The 25000-nt window shown below is 32.5% G+C and overlaps 1 protein-coding gene across 5 annotated transcripts in view; it reads left to right on the forward strand.

Moving 5' to 3' along the window:
• The window catches only part of LOC125676008 (cubilin-like), a 144387-nt gene that overhangs the window by 113994 nt on the left and 5393 nt on the right, over positions 1-25000 (forward strand). For 4 of the 5 annotated variants that reach the window (XM_048913885.2, XM_056158084.1, XM_056158081.1 and 1 more), the window contains 3 exons: positions 849-922; positions 4010-4123; positions 17845-17883. In XM_048913885.2, the coding sequence (XP_048769842.1) occupies positions 849-922; positions 4010-4123; positions 17845-17883 (227 nt within the window). The remainder of the gene's footprint in view (positions 1-848; positions 923-4009; positions 4124-17844; positions 17884-25000) is intronic. The other variant, XM_056158083.1, reaches the window with a different exon arrangement.

Consider the following 25000-nt stretch of genomic DNA (forward strand, 5'->3'; position numbering starts at 1 on the left):
GAGCATCAGTATGCAGCACCTTGTTGAAGTGTTTAATTAGATCAAAAGATGATTTTCTTTTGCGTCTTGTGACTGTAGATGAGACTTGGGTTCATTATTATAAGCCAGAGAATAAAGCTCAGTCGTCAGTGGGTATAGGGCCTGGGTCCCCGAGGCCAAAGAAGTTCAAGACGCAATCATCTGCTGGCAAGATGATGGCCACAGTATTTTGGGACACAAAAGGCATTATTATTTACCCAAGAGAAGTACAATAACTGGAGTGTACTATGGAAAATTGCTAAACCAGCTGAGAACCACCATCTGTGAAAAATGCCGAGGTAAACTCTCTAAAGGTGTTTTGCTGTAACAGGAAAATGCAAGAGTCCACACTTGCAAAATTGCAATGGATGCTGTAGAGTGAAACAGATATGAATTAATACCACATCCTGCCTATTTGCTTGACCTACATGTAGCTCCTAGCGACTTCTTCCTATTCCCAAACTTGAAAAAGGATATCCGTGGAAGTCATTTCCGGTCTGACAAAGAAGTCGTGACAGCAGTTGAGGAGTGGGTCAATGGTAAGAACCCTGACTTTTTCAGTTCTGGGCTGATGGCACTTGTACACCATTATCTAAGTGCATCACACATAGAGGGCAATTACATCGAAAAAGAAGAGATGGATCTCAACCGGAAATAAGTTAGGCTGGTTACTTATTGACTCGCCCTTGTATCTTCAACCCCTGAATATTTCAAAGTATTGTCCAAGACCCCTGGACTTTGAGATACAGATACTTTACTATATGTAGCTATTAGAAGAAGAGGATTCTACAGTACTTGATTTCAATTTTTTTTTCCTTATCTCTTGATAGATTTCTCACATCTAGCAGAGCCCTTGGAGCCAAAGGATTCAAAATAACTTGGACAGAAGTACATAGAGAAGGGGGTATTGTATAATTTTCAAATTACTGTGTGCCATTTATATCCTTCTTGTTTATAACTTTTAGTCATGATCAAAAATGCAATAGGACTGTGAGTTCATTGATGGTGTAATTTAGTCATTATTCTAAAAACCTTAATATCTTTTATCGAAGTAATGCATAAAGAACTAGTCATAGGACATAATTATTTACTACTTGCAAAATGGCCACTGAAAACACACATCCACTAATTAGCAAGGTTAGAAAGTTGTGGATATGTAAAATTAAAATCTTACCTTGATATTTGGTCAGATTTCCTTTCATCCTGAGTACCTCTTGGAGTATATTTGTAGGATATAAAACTATAAAAGTCTTTTACATAGTTTATGGGAATGCTATCCCACTCAGTCTAAATTCCCTTCTTATATTGAAGATCTTGTTGCAAGTTTATGACATGGAAACAGCTTTTTAGACTCTTACTGGCAAAGGGAACTTTAGGTTTGCATTAATTCTGTCCATCCCTCTGTCTGTCACTCTGGCAAATCAGTTTTCTGTACATTTTTCATCATGTTTGCAGATATTCATTTGATAGTAGTACATTGCTTTACCATGAAAAGATCACGTTCAAAATTTGTTACAGTCCATTGATTTTTTTTTTTTTTTGCAGAGTTATGATCCTTGGACTTAAAAAAATTAATGCAAATATTCAGTTTTCCTCACTTTTTAGCTCACCTCAGCCAATTTTTAGGCGCAAGTGAGCTTTTCTGATCAAAATTTGTCTGGTATCTGTTGATGGCATCAGAGTTGTCATTAACTTTTCACATTTTCATCTTCTCTCATATTTCAATAGACTCTCACATTTCATATGTGTATTCCTTGTGTCAAGAGCTATAGCTAGCTTTCTTTGAGTCTAACCTACTTTAAGAAAACTTAACCTAGGCAATATATCTCATGAAGTATTTAAGGTATTGCTTTGATATTTTGCATAAAGATTCCCTATATTAAGAAATTTCATTTGATGCCATGATGTTTGACCTAATGACCTTGACCTTAGAGTTTGACTCAAATTTCGAAACTAACCTTGCTCATAACTTTGAATGGAAAGTGATATATCTTTCATTTTGATGTATGCATGCATTCCTAATTGTGACAATTTAAGACATTTCTCTCGGTACCAATGTTTTTGAATTTGACCTTGAATTTTGATGTCGTTTAAACAAAACTTTATTGAAATAGATTATAATGGCAAACTAACAACTCAACTTTATTACAAACGGGATGATTTCAGCTTCTCCATCGTCAACTTCTCATATTTATGTAGCAATATTCCATTATCACTTGCATATGGTGTTTATATCTCTCAACTGATTCAATACGCAAGAGCTTGTTCTGCGTATGGTCAGTTTTTAAATCGACACAATCTACTGACAAACAAGTTGATGGTACAGGGATTTCAACAGTCTCGTTTAAAGTCAGCATTTAATAAATTCTATAGGCGTTATAACAATTTAGTTTGCCAATACAACCTATCATTGGGTCAAATGCTATCTGACGTGTTTCATACTGATTGTTAGGCTGTTTGTGACACACTGATTTTGACTACGGCTAACTCCGTTTACCTGATCAAGATATAGGGCTCACGGCGGGTGTGACCGGTCGACAGGGGATACTTACTCCTCCTGCATGGGCACCTGATCCCACCTCTGGTGTTGTCCATGCAGGGGTCCGTGTTTGCCCAACTATCTATTTTGTATTGCTTATGTGATTTATGAGATTGATCGCTGTTCATTATTTTCACCTTTCATACAAGTAAACAATACACATGATTAAGTAAACAATACACATGATTTTAATCATCAAATGTACGTTCGACATATTTTTTTTAAAAAACATGAAAGTGGTGGTTGGGTTCTTTATGTTTTATTTGTTTCCATTCCAATTCTGGAGGATGATCGTGATCTCAGAAAAAATAGAAACTGGTGAAACTAAGTTTCTAAAGTGACTTCGCACTTAAATATTAAAAAGAATCATTGTCTGGATACATGTAAGAGTGCTGTCGGGTTTGTGTGGAATACGCAACTTCTGAGATACCAGCTCTTTTGTGATGGAGGTATGTTCAGTATTCTGTTGAACGCTTTGATGGGTACAAGATGTATACATACAGTATAGACTGGCTATGTAAATAAGGATAAAAGTTCTGAAAGCGTCAATTTTGTTTATATCAGCCATTGGTATGCATTAAACTGACCATATCAAGAATAATTTGTTTGAATTAGGCCATTAGACTAAATATAAAATTATTATTTATTTCCTCTGCTACACGAGTGATACTTTTATCAAAGAAAGATGGTGATTATCGATTTTTGTTTGAGCTATCTTATTATCAAATACTCATAAACTCACTTAATTTGTTTGTCCCTGCAGTTCGGGTGGTTGCATGACATCTGATAATCATCTTTTAGGCAATAAATGAACACAGCGATAAGCATTCGTACCCACCACATGAAAACGAAAACATTTTTTTGTGCGTCATCGTGTGCGTAAAAGTTCAACAAAGGGAAATAACTATTGGGCAACTCGGAAATTGCATATTGGTGCGAATCTTGCTTATATAGCACCAAAACCAGTGAAACAACTTACAAGATAACTCATAATCACCATCCAATCGCCCCACTCACACACCTATACACAACCCATACCGACCTTTCACACTCCTCTCTCTGCCAATCAGCATTCATCCTGATGAATATGAATGAGATGGAACGGTTTACGATGCTATTTGTGTTATATAATGAATGAATGAGTGGTGAATGCATGATATAATGAAATTATATTGATATATTACACATGCAATGATATTTAATCCTGTGACAATAGGGAAAACATTCTTTTCAACCATAATGACATACAGTTCTCAGAGTTTTTAAGATGTACACTTGCACCATCTGCACACTTCTTATGTGTGATACTTGAGTGACTTGTTAAACCTCATGGATCCCTTTTCAAGGATCTATGCACAATGCACATGTAATCAGTACATAAACTGTTTAGTACCAGTGTTAGAACAAGATTAAATCTACATAATAACTTATTTAATTTTTTTCCATTTCCAGTGAGCTGCGATTTCTTCCGTTGCTCAAAAAGTGAATACTGCATTCACAGTGAATTGGCATGTAACCAGGTTCCAAACTGCGGGAGTGGGGACAACTCCGATGAAGAGGAGGGATGTAAGTCCTATATGTAGCTGACATAAGTAGTAGTCACACCAATGTCCTCTTTATGGATGTGAAAACATTTTTTGGCATTTACAATTCGATACATTGTATACGCCTGTCTTTTGACGGGCCTTATTATGGTGTGGGCTTTCCTGTCCATCTGACAGCTTTTTCATGTCTGGGCCATATATGGCCTCCTTCTAGACATTTATTGCTATATATGAATACTCAAATTGTGTCCGGATCATATCTTGCACATCATCAGTTCATGCATCTTGGGAGAAGATGGATTGTGACCTAAAAGTAGGCTTCATTTTGGAATATCATGGTTATACACCAGATCATATCTTGCACAATGTAAGGCTTAACTCCATCAAACCTGATCTGCTGATGGATTGTGACTTTGACTATGCAAACATAGAATGATATACATGATGTACATGTAGTTCCAGATGGACGTATCATTTACCCAAGCAGTGCACTTTGTTCCAAATACAGTGAGATCGAATCTTAAACTGTTTAGATATTGTGATATCTGTTCCTATCTGTCATCATTTGTAAACTTTTCAATTAATTAGAACATTTTAACATCTCAATTTTTTCTCAAAAACCACAAGTATCAATCATCAAAAGTTGACATCTTTCAAACAGAAATTAAGGATTCTGTGGTTCTTATTCTTGAAGTTGAGGTAATTTGAAAGTCTACTTTAATCTAGTACTGTAGCATGCAAGTTATGTGCATAGTCACAAGCTTTTGAGGCTTTTACCTACATTGTTCTTTACGTGTACTTACAAACTTACCAGCTATGAAAGGTAATATGATAGTGAAATGATTGATGCAGTTAACTATTTAATCATTTAAAAAGTTGATAAAATTATCAAACAATTTAAATACTTAATATTTGTAAATGATTAGACACTTATCAAAAAGGTTGAAACGTGTATGAAATTAATTAATAAATATGTAATATACACGAGGGCAAAATTTACACAGGCTGCAGAAATATGATTAATTTCCAACTGAAAAAAAGAAAGGTTTTTGATGAGCATTGATGTATTCTAATACTTGGCATAGTTAACTCTGTCAGTAATAAATTATCGATTGGCTTAATTGGGATCAGTGTGATAAAAAAGCCAACCTACCACAGGTGATCACCAGTTCTGAGAGTGCTCCACTACAAAGATGTCTAAACTTATTTGTAAAATGATTGTCTTTTTATCCAATTGAAGTTGTATATCTTTCTAAATAAATATATGTCAAATCAGTAACTAATACCAGCTGTAATCTGTACTTGGCATCATTTTCAAAGTATAGGGGATGCAGTTGGAGAAAAACTTGACTTTAAGTCTGGAAAAAAATCTTGACAAGCAAAAACAAGATAAAACTAGTTCTAATTGTAATGGGGACCATTACAGGTGTTCCCCAAACATTCCCCTATTTAAAAAAGTGGTGTTGTTCTGCTTCACCATAACCAGTCATCTTACATTCAAAGTTTTTGTAGTATGTACCTATGATGTCAATATCATTCCATTTTTCTCATTCATAAGAGATTTACAAGTTATTTAGATATTACACAATCAAAATTGAACACCCGTTTGCGCTTGAGTATAAGTGACAATTCTACTAAGTAGAGAGTGAAAAGGTGAAGATAACAAACAGTGATCAATCTTATAACTCCAATAAAGAATACAAATTAAGAGTAGGCCAAACATGAATCCCTGGACATACTAGAGGTGAGATCAGGTGCCTAGGAGGAGTAAGCTCCCCCTGTCGACTGGTCGCACCCACTTTGAGCCCTGTATCTTGATCAGGTAAACAGAGTAATCTGTCTAGTCAAAATCAGTGTGCCAAGAATAGTCTAACAATTGGTATGATTCCAAAAATATATCTGTCACCTAAATTTCAAAACATTTCATCGAAATCTCAAATTGTTATAGATAAAAGAAGTCAAAAATTACAATGCATATGCATTCAAATTTGATTTAGCATCTGTGGGTGACATCATTCATTCGGCATTCATATTGTAAACATACCACAAACAATTCATTTTATTTTAATCTTTAATTACCGGTAGAAAGTTATAGCCATTTCAGTACAAAAAATTATTGGAAAGCATTATATGCACTTGCATACACCTGCAAGTGAGTATGACTCAGAACTTTTTTGATGTCATTCAACAGGCATTTGTATCATATACCTACAGTATGAATTTCATTGTGTTTGCATCATATATTAGAGAATTATGGTGATTTTAAGATTCACAGTCCAATCAGAATTCAGCACACATACATTCACGTGCTGACCAGTAATTTTGACCATAGCAAATAGTAAGGAGTACCAAGAAATCAACTTCAGAAGATTTTAAGGCAAACTAAAAGCATTATGGTCCTTCAAAAATTAGCCTTCAAAAGATGATTCACATGCTCATTGGTATTTTTTATTACACCAATTGATAGGTATATAATCAACCTTATCATGTTGTGAATATCATCTCATTCCCTTTATTCATAAGAGAGTTACAGAAGTTTTTAGGTCAACTGAGGTGACCTATTGCAATACGCCTGGAGTTTCGAGATCAGAGCTCTTCTGTGTTGGAGGTGCATTTAGTGGAACTTTGAAAGCCAAAGTGGGACAGAGTAGACCCATAGTCAGTGAGGGAGATGATAAAATTTATTAAAAGTGGCTTCTCTTTAAATATGTAAATGTAGGAAATACAAAATACTATCGAAAGAAATGTTTTACTACAGTGGAAACATAAAAACAATGTCATAATTGCAAGTAATATCTTGGATATGATATATACGACCAACGAAATAATGTCATTATAAGAATTCCATGTATTACTCTCTGAATACTTATCACTTAGTTTGTGTATCAGGCAAATTTGGGTGATGAAACTGCATATGAGCACATTCATTTATGCAGTGATGAATATTTGTTCCACTCCCGTATATAAACAAATTATTTCACACCTTACTATGTACGAGAGTTCTTCAAAGGGAAACTGGCACATTGGTCTGCATCTGTCGTCGTCCATTAACAATTGAACATTTTTAATTTCTTTTTGATAACTACCATTCCAATTCTTTTCAGATTTGGTATGAAGCATATTTGGGACAAGGGGGACATAAATTATAATTTTCAGGACTCCTGCACCCCCGGAGCCTTAAGGGCAGGTGAAAACTGCCCAAAATTGGTCAATTTTCAAAAATCTTCTACTCTAGAACCATACATGTGACTGTGTAAAAAAAAAAACTAAATGCATTGTGATGTAGAGCAAGAAGGCCTGATCAGCTACCAAAATTTCATGATCCCCAGGGCAGAGGTTTTGACCCCAGGGCAGGCCAAACTTGGTATCTAGTGTTCATGTGTAAACCACTTAGATAACATCTTTTTTAGTTTTACGTTAAACAGTATACAATTAATAAAGAATATCTGAACCATTATTTCTTCTCCAATTCCGTCCTGGTTTTAATATTTAGAATGTTCAACGAGATAACGTTTTCTGTGTTAACTTTGGCAACTTTTCAGAAAACAAGCACATGTTACTTACTTACTATCAGATGTAGTGAGTTCAGGCACAGTTTAGCACCATTTTGGAAAGTTGAGGGGTGGGGAACAAAAAAAAAAAAAAGGTGCCGTTATATTTATATGGAAAATCCTATTTAGCAAGAAAAGCAGTTCTGCCCAAACCCCTAAATCGTAAAGAGGGAGGGGGTATCCTTCAGTACATGTGTGAGTTCAATTCATCAATTTAACCTTATGCTTCCATTATCATTCACTGCTACTATATCAAGTGACCAGCTAATAAATCGATCCTTGCATGTACTAATAACAAATGTTATACGTGATAATTTAACGCGATGTCAAGAAAACGGGTTGTTGTTGTTGTTACATGTTGCATGTGTGTGTCTGGAGATCGATGCATAAATTGTGATTATTTATATCATTTGATAGTGGTCGTTATTTTAATGACTCAAGAAAATCTCATTGAATAAATATCCACATACATGCATATGGTAAAAAAAAAAACTTTTATTTTATCTCCACTACCAAACAAAAACTCATGTTTTGGTTCAAGGGCATTCACACAACATTCTGAAGAATAAATCTTCAAACCTGGCAGATATTTTTGAATCAGAAATGAATCCTCTTTAGCCATGACTAATTTGTTTACAAGAATTGCTCAAGTGACGCATAATTCTCGTAACAATTCTTTTTCTGAAGAATTCCAAAATTTTCTAGTTCCAATATCTCGTATCAATCATTAGTGCTATTGATACTAAATTGAAACTAAATGGATATTTTAAGGAAGTCCTTTACCAAAATTGTAAATTTCATTATCCTAGGGGGTAAGGGTTTGGTTTCAGGGTGGAACCAAAATTGTTATAGTGATTTTTGTCTTTATGATTTGAAGGACTTCTTTATGTTTACTGATACAGTGTAAAAACTAAATGCACAAGCAGAAAAGGGTGTACAAAAAAATTTTGAATTTGGCAACCCCAGGGTCTTTAGGGTGGGTCCAAATTAGTGGTATTGTTTTATGATAATTAATACATACATGTATATAATGTAAAGCCTTTCATCAGTATATGCACTTTTGAGGGCATTGAAGTTATAACAACTGAATATTAGAATTTAGCTTAGATATTCAGAACAGGATTTTTTTTTTCTAGATTGTTAGCCCTTGTGACTAGTGATATTTTTAACCAGTAATCAGGTGACTGATAAGGCCTATGGTCCTCTTGTTGTCTTATTCAATCAAAATGAAGCACATGTGCATGCAGATTAGTAATTTGACCATGCCAATCAGTTAAGGGCATATATGCATAGGATATCAATCTCTAACGATTTCATTGAAAAAACAAGAAAGTTAGACTGATTACAAAATTTGTGTACAAAATATGCATTGCACATGCATGCATTTTCAGGGGAAATGACATTTGTTCTGCACATGTACAAATGATATACTAACATCCTAAAAAGGTTTCATATTGATCCCTATCATCCCTTGAGTAGTTTCTGAGAACACTCCCAGACAAAAAAGTACTGGAGAAAAATGATGATAACTATTATATATAAGGCACGATCTCGTTGCAAGCAACAAATAGGTCTTCTGTTCAAAATAATGTGATCAAGGTTTCATAATTAATTATATAATCAATGACATCAACAGTTGTACAATGTCAAAACAAACAACTGCTTAAGAAATTATTTCCAGTTTTTGAGATGATGAGGGAAAAACTTTTGACCCCTACTGGCCCTGTATATGTAAGTAGGCATGTGCAATTTTACTGGTATATTGTGATACACATTGTAATTCGTATCGCAATACATATTATGATACGACAGAGAAAAAACCAAATATTTTTGGACATATGTAAATTTCGGAAAAATAATGTTTATACATTTATGGTTTCATATCAACTGTTATAGGAAGTAACAAAAAATAACAAAATGGTGTCCGAACATGATAAATATGCAGAGGAATCATTTACTTATATTTTTATTTTTCTAGTCACAGGGTGTGAGTCATTTGATTATTATTTGATCTGATTTTTTTGTTATTTGTTTTATTACAGTTAGTATACAAAATAAATATTTAAAATAATTAAACTGAATTTGGCTTCTTTTGCACTTTTGCACCAATTAAGCAGTCATGAAAATAACAGAGAATTAAGGAAAAACAGAATGTCCTAAAATATCGCAATATTATCATGCTATTGTGAAAAAAAATTGTGATATATCATGATACAAAATATATGGCGATACCCATCCCTATATGTAAGAGACTAACCCCTAAAACATGATATTGTTGAATATAGGTTTAGTTTATATTACCAGATGTTTTCAGTTTTTGACATATGTGATATATTTAGTTTAAACAACCAGCCCCTGAATTCCTTGAAAAGGGATGCAAGACACAATTTGATGGTGGCATAATGTTTTGAGTCACATTATGTCCAAATTATGTTGTATAATTCTTTACAAAATAGTTTTTATTTAAGAGATACATTGATATAAAACATCAAAGTTTTGTACATTAATTATTTCCTTATAAACCCCTTATATAATCAATGATCACTTTGCTGATAACAGCACTTGCAGAACATTAATACAAACAATAATGCATAACAAATTTATTTTAGTTTTCAAGATACTTAGAAAACACATTTGAACCCTTTTGGCCCTTTATTTAAGGGGCTGGCCTCTAAAACATGATGTCATTTTAAAATAGGTCTTCTGATTATATATATCTACAACTTTTGTTTTACAACATATAACATATAACAAAATGTTTCCAGTTTTCAATATAATTATAGGATATTCAGTTTTAGGGACTATCCCCTAATTTCCTTAAAAGGGGATGTAAGACAGAATTTGAAGATGGCATATTGTTTAGAGTCATATTCTGACCAAATTATGTTCTATAATTCTTTCCCAAAAAGTTTTGTTTAAGAGATAGAAAGCATCAAAGTTTCCTACTTTATTCCCTAATAAATATGCATAACATGTTTAATGATCATTTTCTTGATATCAGCACTTGCAGGATGTCAAATTTAGCAAATTCACTTTAATTATGCTTAACAAATTCTTTTTACCTTTTGAGATATTTGAAAATACGTTTGACCTTTCTCGGCCCTTTATAGGCTGACCCCCTAAAACTTGATATCATTGCATAATTAAGTCTCTTCATTATATACAAATTTTGTCAATTACATGTAGTCTTTACAAATTATTTTTGTTTAAGAAGATACTGACGAAAATGTGTATAAAAATACAGGAAAAAATTGTGGTCCTTTTTTGAGCCATACTGAACTCCGGCACTTTTTATATTAAAGAAATTTGAATATGACTAGGCACAACTATGAACTCAACTCTGTAATTACAGAAAAGTTTTGATATATTGAAGTTTCTGAGAACACTCCTGGACAAACTGCAGACCCCCTAAATTTCAGAAAAACGTTATGATTGACGTAATCAAAATAAAGTTATCGAGTTAAAGTGAGTATCTATCATTCCTGAAAATTGGTCCACACATATTTGAAATCGCATGCACATAATTTGTAAGGAAAGAAAATAATAGATAAAAAACTTTAAGAATAACAATAAGGTCTTCCATTGAAAATGAAATACCTAGTAATGATAATAAGAAACAGTAAAAACAATATGTTCCCAAACTTTCTAACGGGAACCATTATAGATGTTTCCATTTAGCAAGTGGTGTCATTAATTGTTTTAGTACAAGTGATTTTGACCATACCAATCTGTGAAGCATCTTGATATGTACCTATTTTATAACTTTCAGTCCATTTCATAATGAAACAAATCAGTTGCAGACATTTAAGTATTAATATCCAATCAAAATTCAGGTTCATGCAGATGAGTGTCTGTAATTTTAAACATGCTGATCAATATATTACAAGTCTTTTAAATATATAAACACAAAGTAACTTTCAAAAGAATTCAATGAAAAGAATTCAATGGAAAATGAATCCAAAATAGAAAGTTAAAAAACAATGCACACACATGCAGATGTTACCTCACTTAATCATGTACATTTTAGAATCTTATAATTTGTACCTATGATGTCAATATCATTCCATTTCTCTCATTCATAAAAAAGTTATAGGGTGTTTAAGTTTTAGCCAATCGTAATTAAGCACACATGCATGCACATGCTGCTTAGTAATTTAGAACCTAATGGAACAGTAGAGGGTAAAAAAAATATACACAAAACACAAATTATGTCTCCCCTCTTTCACATTTGTGAAAAGTTTTTGTACTTCTGTCACAAAATCTTGTGAATGCTTCTCCTCCTATATGGCTTATCAGATAGATTTGAAACTTTGTACAATGCTTCATTGCTATTTGTAGATGTGCATATTGGTGGGACAGGATCAGGATCCAATTATTTTCCTAAAAGTTATATTGGATCTAAGAGGGGTGGGGGATGTAAAATAGCTTGTGAAAACTTCTCCTATATGGCTTATCCAATAGATTTGAAACTTTGTACAATGCTTCATTGCCACTTGTAGATATGCATATTGGTGGGACAGGAGGATCCAATTTTCCTAAAAGTTATAGTGGATCTAAGAGGGATGGAGGATGTTAAAATAGCTTGTGAATGCTTATCTGATAGACTTGAAATTTTGTACAATACTTAAATGTCATTTGCAGATCTGCAAATTGCAGGGACAGGAGGATCCAGTTGTCCTTAAAGTGATAGTGGATCTGAGAGGCAGAGGGTGTAAAATAGTTTGTGAACATGTCTCCTATGTGGCTTATCGGAGTTCATAATGTCTATGTTCCTGCTCATGCTTTCTTCTCCATACTATGCAGTACATTTAGAGCATTTCCAATTTAGGGAACTGGGGAGACATTTGCTTTTCATAAAAACAATCTCTGGTTTCAACATATTTCATTGAGATTCTGTCATGCAGGAGGGAATGTTTACATCATCCAAGTCTGGGTATGAAAAAAAGATGCTAGACACACTGGAGCCAGCAGTGCTATCAAACATGATTGAATGAAGCTAAAACATGCACAATAATTGTTTATTCCCAAATTAGATTACAATATTTGTACTAAAAAAATTTGTTCGTTATGTTGGATTACATCATCAAAATACTGTAAATAACTAGAGCTTCCGGGGTTTTTTGCACTTTTGACACCCAGTCTCTCAGATTTTTTCAAACCCCTCTGAACATCCTGGATCCTCGAACATGCAGAAAAACACATGCACACACAGACACACACACACAGAGAGAGAGAGATAGAGAGTTATCCGATAAAAGTATAGAAAGTGTATTTATTTCCATTTATTTGAGTTAAAACCAACAAATTATTAAATAGAATATATAGTTCATCACATTTTTAAAGAGACATGCATATAAGCAGAATTATATATCAACATCAGAAAATTGCATTTTTCCTTTTACAGCCTTATAAGAATTTCACAAAAACTGGATATAACAATAAAATAGTATTCATGCTGATTATGAAATTAATACCTGAACTATATTTTTAGTCCTTATTCATCAGTCGTTTTTCCCAACCCTACTATTTTTTAATGTATCTGATCAGTCAAAAAGATTTGAGGGGAGAGGGTAACGATCAATCCGGAATTTACATGTTGTATTACTATTGGTTCCATTTTTATTTTATCATGGACATGTACTATCCTAGGTATGTACGCTACTGTAATTGATTTCGTTATTTCATCATATAGTGATCTCAAGTTATAATAGTACTTAAACACTAGTTACTTTTGTTTCAGATGACTGTGTTCATTGTGAATTAAAGCCTCAGGAAACAAATCTTATGTAGAGGCGGCATATTGTTTTGCACCTATCTGTATGGTCAAATCACTTGCAGTATAAGCAAGCATGTGTGCTTAATTTTGATTGGATATATAATACTTAAATGTCAATAACTGAATTGTTTTGATTATGAAAGGGACTGAAAGTCATAATATAAGTACACCTTGAGATGCTTAACTGATTGGCATGGTCAAAATCACTTATATCAACGTGCGCACGCCCCCTTAATTTTGATTGGATAATCCTGTTTAAACATCTTAAGGTAGCTCAATACACTTAAAGCTTATACAGACTGTATGACACCACAAGATGGCGATGTTTTGTGAAATTATTTGTATCGATCGACTTGTTTGTGTATCATCGTAGCTAAGTGGTTAAAGCATTGGGCTGGTGAACCGCAGATCTCAAGTTCAAATCCCCCAGTCTTTTGTTCATATGTGTTGAAATGGATTTTTTTTTTTGAAAATCATGTTTTTGTCCAAATTTGTATACTTTTTGGCATATATACTTATTGTATATCATCATATCTTTTATAATTAAATCAATTCCTACTGATCTGAGAAACTGTTACCAGGTATAGTGAGCCACCTTAAACTTCCTTCCTTTTCAATTGAATTGGTTTAAAAATTATACTGTAGATATCTATTGAGACAATTACAGATTGACATGGTCAAAATTACTGACCAACAAGTGCTTCCACATACAGTTTGATTTTGGTTTAACTTACATAGCTCTCTTATAACTCAAGGAAATTAAGTGGATTCATAAATTCAAGATGTAGATTGAATGATTCAATAGAACTTAATCAGACAAAATGGCACCAATTTGTAATTGGGGAACGGACATTTGGTAATGATCCCTGTTACAATTAGAACTAGTTATTGTTTTTAATATGTATACGGTGTGACCGTTGAGACGAGCGAAGACCCATGACATTAAAATTACAATACGACTTTTGGCATTTCATTTAACGTGGGAAATATAACGCGGTTGATGTAAACAGTGCTATGTGACGTCATCATTAGCTGCGATATTTTTTTCTTTCAAACCAATCAATTATCCACAACAAAACGTACGAAGGTATGGGAAAGCTTGTTTGGAATTTAAAATCATTTATGGTACTTTCCAAACTATTTGTTTTATCTACGGGGTTGTCAATGAAGTATACCGCAGTGACGGCGACATTTTTCCGGAGGCATTATGGGGACCATCATTTTTCAGCTGATGAAGAGCAAACCACATGACTCAATTGCGTAATCATTGGAGCGAGCTCATCGCGTCGCTTCGCAACACGAGCTTCGCTTGCTATATTAACCACAAGGATGGGGTTAGGGTGTCACAGGACAGTAATGTTAAGTGTTACTGCAGTACATTAGTCAGACCTGCAGAATGGAAAATACACTTGAAAGGATATGCTTTGATTATGACTCAAGCTCAAGACTAATAAAGCTTCAAAAGGTTATAATATGTATGTTTCTGATACATCACACACTCCCTGTCATCAAAATGAGGCACTACAGCTATCCCATGTTGAATTGACATTGAACTTATAATGAATGTTGATGAAAGATGAAGATAACGAACAGTGATCAATCTCATAACTCCTATAAGGAATAAAAAATAAGAGTTGGGCAAACATGGACCCCTGGATATACCATAGGTGGGATCAGGTGCCTAGTAGGAGTAAGCATACCCTGTCGAACGGTCACACCCGCTGTGAGTCCTATTTCTTGATCAGGTAAACAGAGTTATCCATAGTCAAAATCAGTGTGCCAAGAATGGCCTAACAATCGGTATGAAACAGATCAAACAGCATTTGACCCAGTGATAGGTTATATTATAATAATAACAACCATATAATTTGTGAAGTGCTGACTTAAACAGGACTTTTGAAACCCTGTACCATCAACTTGTTTTTCAGTAGCCTGCCTTGATTACAACCAAAAGGATTCAATTTCAAAGATTAATAAAAGAAAGGATGGATTTACCTATGCCTCAAAACAAAATTAAATTTTGTATTAAAACTTATCAAAGAACAAATTCAACACTGATAACTTAAAAGTTTTAAATATGCATTTCTATTTAAAGACCCAACTTTAAGTTAACACCCCCAAATTTTACCTGTGTCGCGATCAATGATAAGCCGCTGGTCAATCAAACTTTTAACAATAGAGCTTAGATTGATTGACGTTTGCAGAGACCATGGTCTACAGCTACCTGAGAAAGATGTTTTGATAACAATCATGGCTAATGATGACCGGCAGTCTTCAGATCTCGAGGAAAGCCCCAGTATACCTGAGTTTTGATAGCATTGACTCGCACCTAGAATATTTTAATTTCTAACGTCCCCTATACAATGCAATTTATCATCGTATTTTCTCTCTCCATCTTTATACATGTATTATAGATTAAACAATCAGAAATCAAACAATAATAAAAAAAAAAAAAAAAAAAAAAACCCAAACAAACATAAGTTATTGGAATATTTTCTATTAATGATTTATTGTGGCTTTATATTTATAAAAACATGAACAATTCTTTATTGGCGCAGCACATCAACATGTATAATGGTTATATTGCCCATGCGTAAAACTGTTACAGTAGTTTAAAAAATGCTTCTGTTTGAGATACCACATAGATTATAAATTACGCAATCAGAAATCAAACAACAGTAAAAAAGCATAAATAAGTTATTGAGATATTTCTATTTATAATTTATCACGGCTTTATATTGAGAGAGAGAGAGTTACTGAGATATTTCTATTTATAATTTATCACGGCTTTATATTTAACACAGTTACAAATACACAGTTACAAGGATAGAATTTTGACCCCATTGGCTTTCCATACATGACAAAAGTCGAGAAGTTTTGTGTTGTCTTTGTCTTTCTGTCAAAAACTCATTACTTTTGAATGGTGAGTAATAGATCTCTAATTTTTCATATGTGCATTCCTTGTGAAAAGACCATTGTCTGGTACCAAAATATTTAACCTTAGAGTTTTACCTATTTTAAGGAAACCTAATGTAGGGAATATCTCCCAAACTGTTTAAGGTAGGACTTTCATATTTTGTATATACTAAGATGCCTTATGGCCTTACATTTCGTTACCATAACTTTTTAGTGGTGAGTGATATATCTTTCATGTTTGATATATGCATTCCTTGTGATAAGATGTTGGGGTGTTGTTGTTTTTTTTTGTACCCAAGTTTTTGACTTTTTGACCTTGACTTTGGAGTTTTACTTTACTTCTAAGAAAAGTTAACCTAGGCAATATTTCCTGAACTGTTTTAGGTAGGGCTTTCATATTTTGAATATAGATTTGTTATGGCAAGACCTTACATTTTATACATGATTTGTGACCTTGTGTATGGTTATATCATAACCTTTTAGGGCTAGGTTGGGACCACAATAAATTGGGGTCAAAAATTTTAATGGGATTAATGAAATTTAAAAATCACAACACCTGAACAACAGCAGGGACAAAGTGACTCTTGTGCGCAATGTGGCCCATGGGTCTCTTGTTCACAAATCTTTTACTTGAAAATTCAATGGAAAAACGTTACCCCAAATTGAAATCCTTTGAAATCATTTTCATCTTTTTACTGGTGCATTCCATGTGACCAATTTACATTGTTGTTTGATGAAATAATAGAAATGGCAAAATCCTGCTTCTTTTGATGCATCCCAATTAAATCTCAAGTATTGTATGACCTTTTTCTAAAACAATTCAATTCTAAATGGGATTGGGCCGCAGGATAAACCTTTGTTAGTCCTCTCCCTATGACATTTTAATTAATTTGATAAATTGCATGGTGCCTTTCATTTAATGTACATTGATTTTGTTTAAAATATATGATTTAGTGTAAAGCACCTAAAACATCAAAGCGAAGTCCCAGTAAATATATATTGGATCACCAGTAGTCAAATTTCCAATTTACTCTTTCCATAGTGGCTGTATTGATAATTTTCTAAATAGATGTTTCTCTCAAAGTGCCCACCCTAGCTGTCAGTTATCTGTCTGCCTAAGTCCAGGTATCAAAGTGCCCACCCTAGCTGTCAGTTATCTGTCTGCCTAAGTCCAGGTATCAAAGTGCCCACCCTAGCTGTCAGTTATCTGTCTGTCTAAGTCCAGGTATCAAAGTGCCCACCCTAGCTGTCAGTTATCTGTCTGTCTAAGTCCAGGTATCAAAGTGCCCACCCTAGCTGTCAGTTATCTGTCTGCCTAAGTCCAGGTATCAAGATGCCCACCCTAGCTGTCAGTTATCTGTCTGCCTAAGTCCAGGTATGTCAGTTATCTGTCTGTTTAAGTCCAGGCATCAAAGGTCCTTTATGTTTGTTGTGTGATATGATCTTAAAAAAGGATTATTGTTTGAAAATGGGATAAACACTTTTATGTATTTTTATTAGGTCCAACGCCTTTCCCTAAACAAGGGGAATCCTCCTCAGGTACCAGTATAGATTTAGTACACAGTGATGTATAATGTTTTTCAAGTTTGGTTTTGTTTGGCAATTTCAATATATAGAACTTTGTTGACTGCTTGTACTACTAACATATTTTAACATGCAATTTCATTTGTATTTACATTACATTATGACACCAAATGAAGTCTATGTAAACAAAATTATGATATTTAAGAATTAAATGGGGGAAAATAATGGAAATCATTTGCAAGGCTGTGTCACAGGAAGTTATGTCAGATTTCTTTCAGAAGTAAATGCACTAAAGAGTTAAGATACAATATGTTTTTTTAAAAAGTATGCTAAATTAAGATAAATTAAAACTAGAAAACCTATATTAAATATGCATGGAATTAAAAACTATGGCTGTAGATATATAAATGAAAATAGTTTCAAAAGACGTCTATAATGCACAATTTCTTTTCGAAACGAGCTGATTGAGTGCAGACCACATGGCTGTCTTATTATGACTCTTTACATGCTATTTTTCATCAATTCTTAGATCTGTGCATATCTAACAATCCTTTAGTGTTTTACACATGATCTAGCACTATGAATTTAGTCTGATAGATCCTTATTGATATATAGTCCCTGAAAAGTTCTACTTTCCCATTTTTCCGTTTGCTCTCCATGCATGAATTCTCTATATTCACAGTTTTGCAGTCACCATTCCCAAAGCATCCATCATCCACTCACAGTGTTGTTAATCGTGTGCTGTACATTCATTCATCGTTCACTCATCATTCAGTTATTGTTTCTTCATTATGTCATTCAGAACTCCAAAGTGAAAGGATCATCTGAATTTCTATAATGCATGATGACAAAGTGAAAAAGGAACATGTGTAAATTAGGAAGGTGTTTTGTAAGGATATTTAATATACATGTATATGCATTTGTGTTGTTAATTATTTCCATAAAGAAGAAATAAACCTAGATTTATATTAACTTATATCACTATGATTAATTATTTCCATAAAGAAGAAATAATCCTACCGTAGGTTTATATTAACTTATCTGACTATAATTAATATATCACTATAATTAATTTATTCCATAAAGATGAAATAAGTCTATATTTGTATTAACTTATATCATTTTAATTGATATAGAGTTATATTAATTAACTTATATAATTATTTTTGATATAGACTTATATTAACTTATATCATTATAATTGATATAGACTTATATTAACTTATATCATTATAATTGATATAGACTTATATTAACTTATATCATTAAAATTGATATAGACTTATATTAACTTAATTATATCATTATAGCTGATATAGACTTATATTAACTTATATCATTATAACTGTTTTAATTCTGATTATCTCATTCTCTACAGTGATGGAAACATATTACACCCACATTGTCAAGTTTGAAATTTCAAACTAAAAATTAATTTTGGCAATATAATTATATAAGTGAGAATAAATCAGCTCTAAGTAAGTGCCATTATTATATACTTTCAATTTCATCTCTTCTCTTTTCTTTAAAAGTTTGCGGGCATATATCACACGATATATGCCCGGAAATATTCGGGCCCGCAAACATTACGTCATAATCAATACACAAGCAAATTACTACGTCGTTAATTTTCAGATTTTTTGTGTTTTTCATCTTTTACTCAGTTAAACCAATAAAGAAATTGTAAAAAATAAATTATTGTTAGTTTCTAAATGAAATTGAAAGTATATAATAAAAAGGTTATAGACTTTGTATGGGAAAATATGACAACCTCGTTTTTTGTCGTGGACGGACCTCGCAAGCTCGGTCTTTCTACGCGCCAAAAAACTTGGTCGTCATATTTTCCCATACAAAGTCTATAACCTATAAATATCGACCTCAGTGATGGTATCGGTGGTGATCTTTCAAAGAATAGTACAGATAATTTTATATTTTCATAGAAGAAATGTACCAGTATAAATATCAAAGTGATATCATATGTATTCATAATTATTATTACTCATCCTCATTGTGTAATATTCATCTCTAGTAATCATTTTTCCTATGCATTTTTCATATTGTTCCCACAATTAATAAATGTAAACATTGTACAATATATATTCTTATCTAGGATATTGAAGATTATAGAGTTATTGAACTTATATTGGTGAATATTGACACTCGTTGGCTGTCAAAATGCATGAGCTTGCAAGTGCATTTTGACAGCCAACGAGTGCCAATATTCACCAATATAAGTTCAATAACCCTTTTATTATATAGCTAAAGTATTTAGTTAAATTATATCCCTTTTCACTCAAAATACTCCAAGATAGACGAGAATTTATGAGGTGCCGTTTTAATATTTTTGAGGTATTTTCTGATATCAAAAAAAGAATTATTGATATCAATAATTCCAATTCCTGATATCAAAAAATAATTCTTGATATCAAAAAATCATTTTCTGATATCAAGAATTTGAATTCCTGATATCAAAAATCATTTTCTGATATCAAAAAATCGAATTCTTGATATCAAAAATCATTTCTGATATCAAGAAATCGAATTTTTGATATCAAAAATTGAATTTTTGATATCAAAAAAGAATTTGTATTTTTTGATATCAAAAAATCACATTTTTGATATCAAAAATTCGAATTATTGATATCAATAAATAACTTGATTTTCTGATATCAAGAATTTGATTTTTTGATATCATAAAATGATGTTTTGATATCAAAAAATGATTTGTATTTTCTGATATCAGAAAATCGATTTTTTGATATCAGAAAATAAGACTCATATAAAACTACGATCGACTTAATGAATGCTCCCCGTGATGCAACCTTCAGCTTCCCGCCTGAAGTTGCGAACCTTGTATGCACGTGGGGATTAAATGGTGAATCTAGATCTAATTCATTATGGCAAAATTCCTCCATATCTACAATTTTTTGTCTTTTTGATGCAGACAAAATACAGAGAGGGGATCTGTCCCCACTTTTTCCGTTAAAGCTAATTTTTAGTTCATGTAAGTTACCTTAATAATATGTATGTAAAGATCTTTAGTATGTAAATTTTAATTGAAAAGTCACCCCCAATCCCACACATTTTGTTTCTGAACCAAAAAAAATGTGGTCCTAATCCCTTCACCTCCCTACAAAATAGGCTTCTTGAGTATTCACTTTTCTTCGAGACATTTTGGGGGAGGGGGGGGGGAGCTTGTTCATTACTCCCCCTACTAATTTATTTAATTTTCCTCGAATTTATTATCCCCGTGTCTTTTATTAATTTTCAATCTAAAGTTGAAAATGATTAGATCTACATGACAAATTATAATTTGTCATGTTATAATTTTCAACTTAAGACTGAAAATAATAAACGACACTTGGTTTGCCTTTAATATTATTAAGTTAATATTAACATGTATTACTAATAGTACATGATAACATAAATGGGTCTAATATTTATATAATATAATACCTGAAACGTTTTCCCGAGGTGCAGAAAATGCGTTTTCCTGAAGTGATGCTAGATGATTTGCAATCTTCATTTCAATTTGATCTATTAGAGCAGAGATTGTCGATTCGATATCACGTTTGCTGTTTTCTCCTATATTGACAAGATCCAAAGACCGTTGAGCTTGTCTTAGATCTCTCAATACAATGTTACAATCAACATCGCCATTTTCAAAACAACGGCTACCAGTCATGATGGCTTGTTGAATGTTCCTTAACATGTCCTGCTCAGCAGTCCCATTATCTGCCATTTTTCAAATCACATATACTGATGTTATAGAAGGATTTCAAGAAAATAAGTCATCATAAATAGGATTACCGGTAAAAAGGGTTGATATTCATTACATTTGCATTATATATATATATATATATATATATATATATATATATATATGAACTCTTTACCTGATTTACAATGACAAACGAGGAGAGCAAAATAGATAGACAACCGCCAAAACTCCGGATGCAGAAAGTAACCCGACCTTGAATATGTCCAGAATTATCAAGAACTTTATAAAATTCCTTCTATCGTTAAAAAAAAATCTTCAAAGAATCTGAAATATCAACGAATTTTAGAAAGCAAATCGGGCACTGTAGACTGTAGGCCTAGTTAAGCGATTTTCTATAGGATCAAGGGAGTATTCATTATTTATGTAAAGATTTTTCGCCATTTTCTTTTATTTTCTGATATCAGAAAATGTATTTTGTGATATCAGGAAATCAGTTTGAATTCCTGATATCAGAAAATCAATTTTTGATATCAGAAAATTGATTTTTTGATATCAGAAATGATTTTTTGATATCAGGAATTCGAATTTTTGATATCAGAAAATGTCTTATATTTTTGATATCAAGAATGTGAATTTCTGATATCAGAAAATATGATGTATTTTTTTTATATCAGAAAATGATTTTTTGATATCAAATATTCGAATTTTTTATATCAGAAAAATCATTTTTTGATATCAAATAATATAATTTTTTATATCAGAAAATGACTTTTACTATTTGATATCAAAGAATTCGAATTTCTGATATCAAAAAATCATTTCTGATATCAAAATATATACTTTTTGATATCAAAAAATTATTTTTTGATATCAGAAAATACTTCAAAAATATTAAAACCTCGCCTCATGAAGAATTCTTCAATATTGGCATCTAAGGTGAAAGTGTGCAATATCGATCAACATGCATTTCTTAACTGTTCAGTATTAAACCCGTCATTGATGCATGAAGCAAACTGATTTTGTGAATGGGGACATCATAATTTATGTACAGTAAGTTCTTCAGGCACGATATCATACCAGCTCTGTCAGATTCAGAGGACCGTCGTTTGCCATTTTGGCTTGTTTACGTCGTTACGGTAAGATCAATATTGAACGCTCATAGTCAGAATGTTTCGGCGCACACAATTTATGCAATGCAAAGTTAGCTTTCAATAAATTCTCAGGATATTGAATGGTAGTAACATTCTCTAGATTTTATGCAGATTTTATAATAGACTATTTATTAGCTATATAATAAATACAAATATTGCATGGTCTAAAGGCAATCTATGGTTGATTAATTTTGTACTTAATATACATGTACTTCTTGGATTGTTGTCTCAGATCTTTTATTCGCATTACAGCCTATTCCCACCGTTGACTTGGGGGTACCTATATTGTTCCTTGTTTGTTTAATACATATATCTTGACCCATTGTAGGATTTTTGAGTGTTCATTAATTATCTGTATCCTCTAACGCAGAGACCGTAAAGTTTAAAAGTCATACCTGTAAATTTTGGATGTAGATCTCTACAAAGCTAATTAAGAAAAATAATCTTTTCTTTTTGATTTATATACTCGTGCAAAAAAAATAAAATACCAAATAACTTGTGAAAGTATAATTTGATGTACAATGTATTTTTTAAGGCCCACTCAAAATATGATACCACGATTTTGCCCCAATATTCTTGATTTATCATGAAAATGCAAAGAATTCTAAATATTAGAAAACATGTATTTTCCCCCTACTTCTCCATGTATATCTGTACATGCATGTAACATTATTCTCAGTGTATATGTAATTTGTTTTATTTGCACATATGCTTCCTGCATGTATTGATGCTGTTGACTTTACCATCATTTCACGAACCATCTCATGAGCAGTGTACTTTTAATACATGCACTTCACTTTGTTTAGATTGAATATATTTTTAGAACTATGGAAGATGCAGTTTTCCCAATGCTCTGGTGTATTCTATTTTTTAATCAACAACCAAAGAATTTTCAATGCTTGGGTCCAAAATTTAAATCATTGCATTCAATACACCTAGCTGTACTTGAGCTCATTGAAATTAAACTCTAAAACAGTAGGACAGAAACAAAAAAATACTCATATCAGTAAATTGTATTCTTCATTGCAAAAAAAGTACGTAGTGTGAATTAAGGTATTTTTTATGGAGATAGCTCTTTTATTGTCTTGAACATTCTATATAACATATGAGATGAATTAATATAAAATGGAATTCTATAGCTGCAATAAATGATGGGGGGGGGGGGGGAGAAAATAAATTAAATCCCTTGACAAAAATATCTGGTCCCTACATATCCCAAAATATCTACTCTTTACTTAGAGCAACAAAATCAAAAAAAAATTATGAAAAATCAAGAAGGCACTTCTTGATTTTTCATAATTCTCAGGTAAAACTAGATGGAATTAAATATTTAATTTGAATGATGAAGAGTGAGAAAATATTTTTCTTCTCCCATTTAAGCTTACCAAGAATACAAAACTTACTGTATATACTCGCCTATAGGTCGGTTCGCCTGTAAGTCGGTTGTATATTTTGGAGGGATTTGCCATTGACCCGCTTATAAGTCAGTACAATCTAATTAAAATTAGATCTTTGATCCGCTCATGCAATCGCTACACAGCATGAGCGGATCAAAGATCTAATTTTAATTAGTTTGTGTAGCGATTGCATGAGCGGATCAAAGATATAATTTTAATTAGATTGAAGTCAGTATAACTTTTTTTCAAGAATCGGTTGACAATTTCAAATCAATGCTCTAACGTTTTCAACTCTGTTTCAAATAATATTTTCGTGAAATGTGCTGATATTTATTCATTTTCTCAACAAATCAATTTCAATAATATAAAATCATTAAAATATGTAAATACTTGTACTTTATGTATGTAATCCTAGAATACATGAATAATATAATATGTCCAGTCAATGTTAATCACAGTAATCGTTGGAGTACGAAGTTGTTTGAAAAATACTATACATTACGCTGTCCAGAGAAATGCTAATCATAGTAGGACTCGATCGCCTATATAAGTCGGATGTAGAGTTTTGGACCAATTTTTAACTCCCAAAAATCCGACTTATAGGCGAGTATATACGGTAGATGGTTTGAATTTTGAATAAACCACAAAATTCTATCAACAAACTCCTATAAACATAATGTACTTTGTGTAATAATGAAACTGAAACTTTCTATGGGAATGTGAAGACTTATTAAATGATTTTGATGCTTTCTGATTTAACAAGATCCACATTGATGTGACAGATTCTAAAAGACATTTTATACTTGGATCTTATGTAAGAACAGAAAGTATAAAAACTCTGTCTTTACAAGCTAATTTTTAAT

Source organism: Ostrea edulis, chromosome 3 (assembly GCF_947568905.1).
Source record: "Ostrea edulis chromosome 3, xbOstEdul1.1, whole genome shotgun sequence".
In the NCBI taxonomy this organism is placed as follows: Eukaryota; Metazoa; Mollusca; class Bivalvia; order Ostreida; family Ostreidae; genus Ostrea; species Ostrea edulis.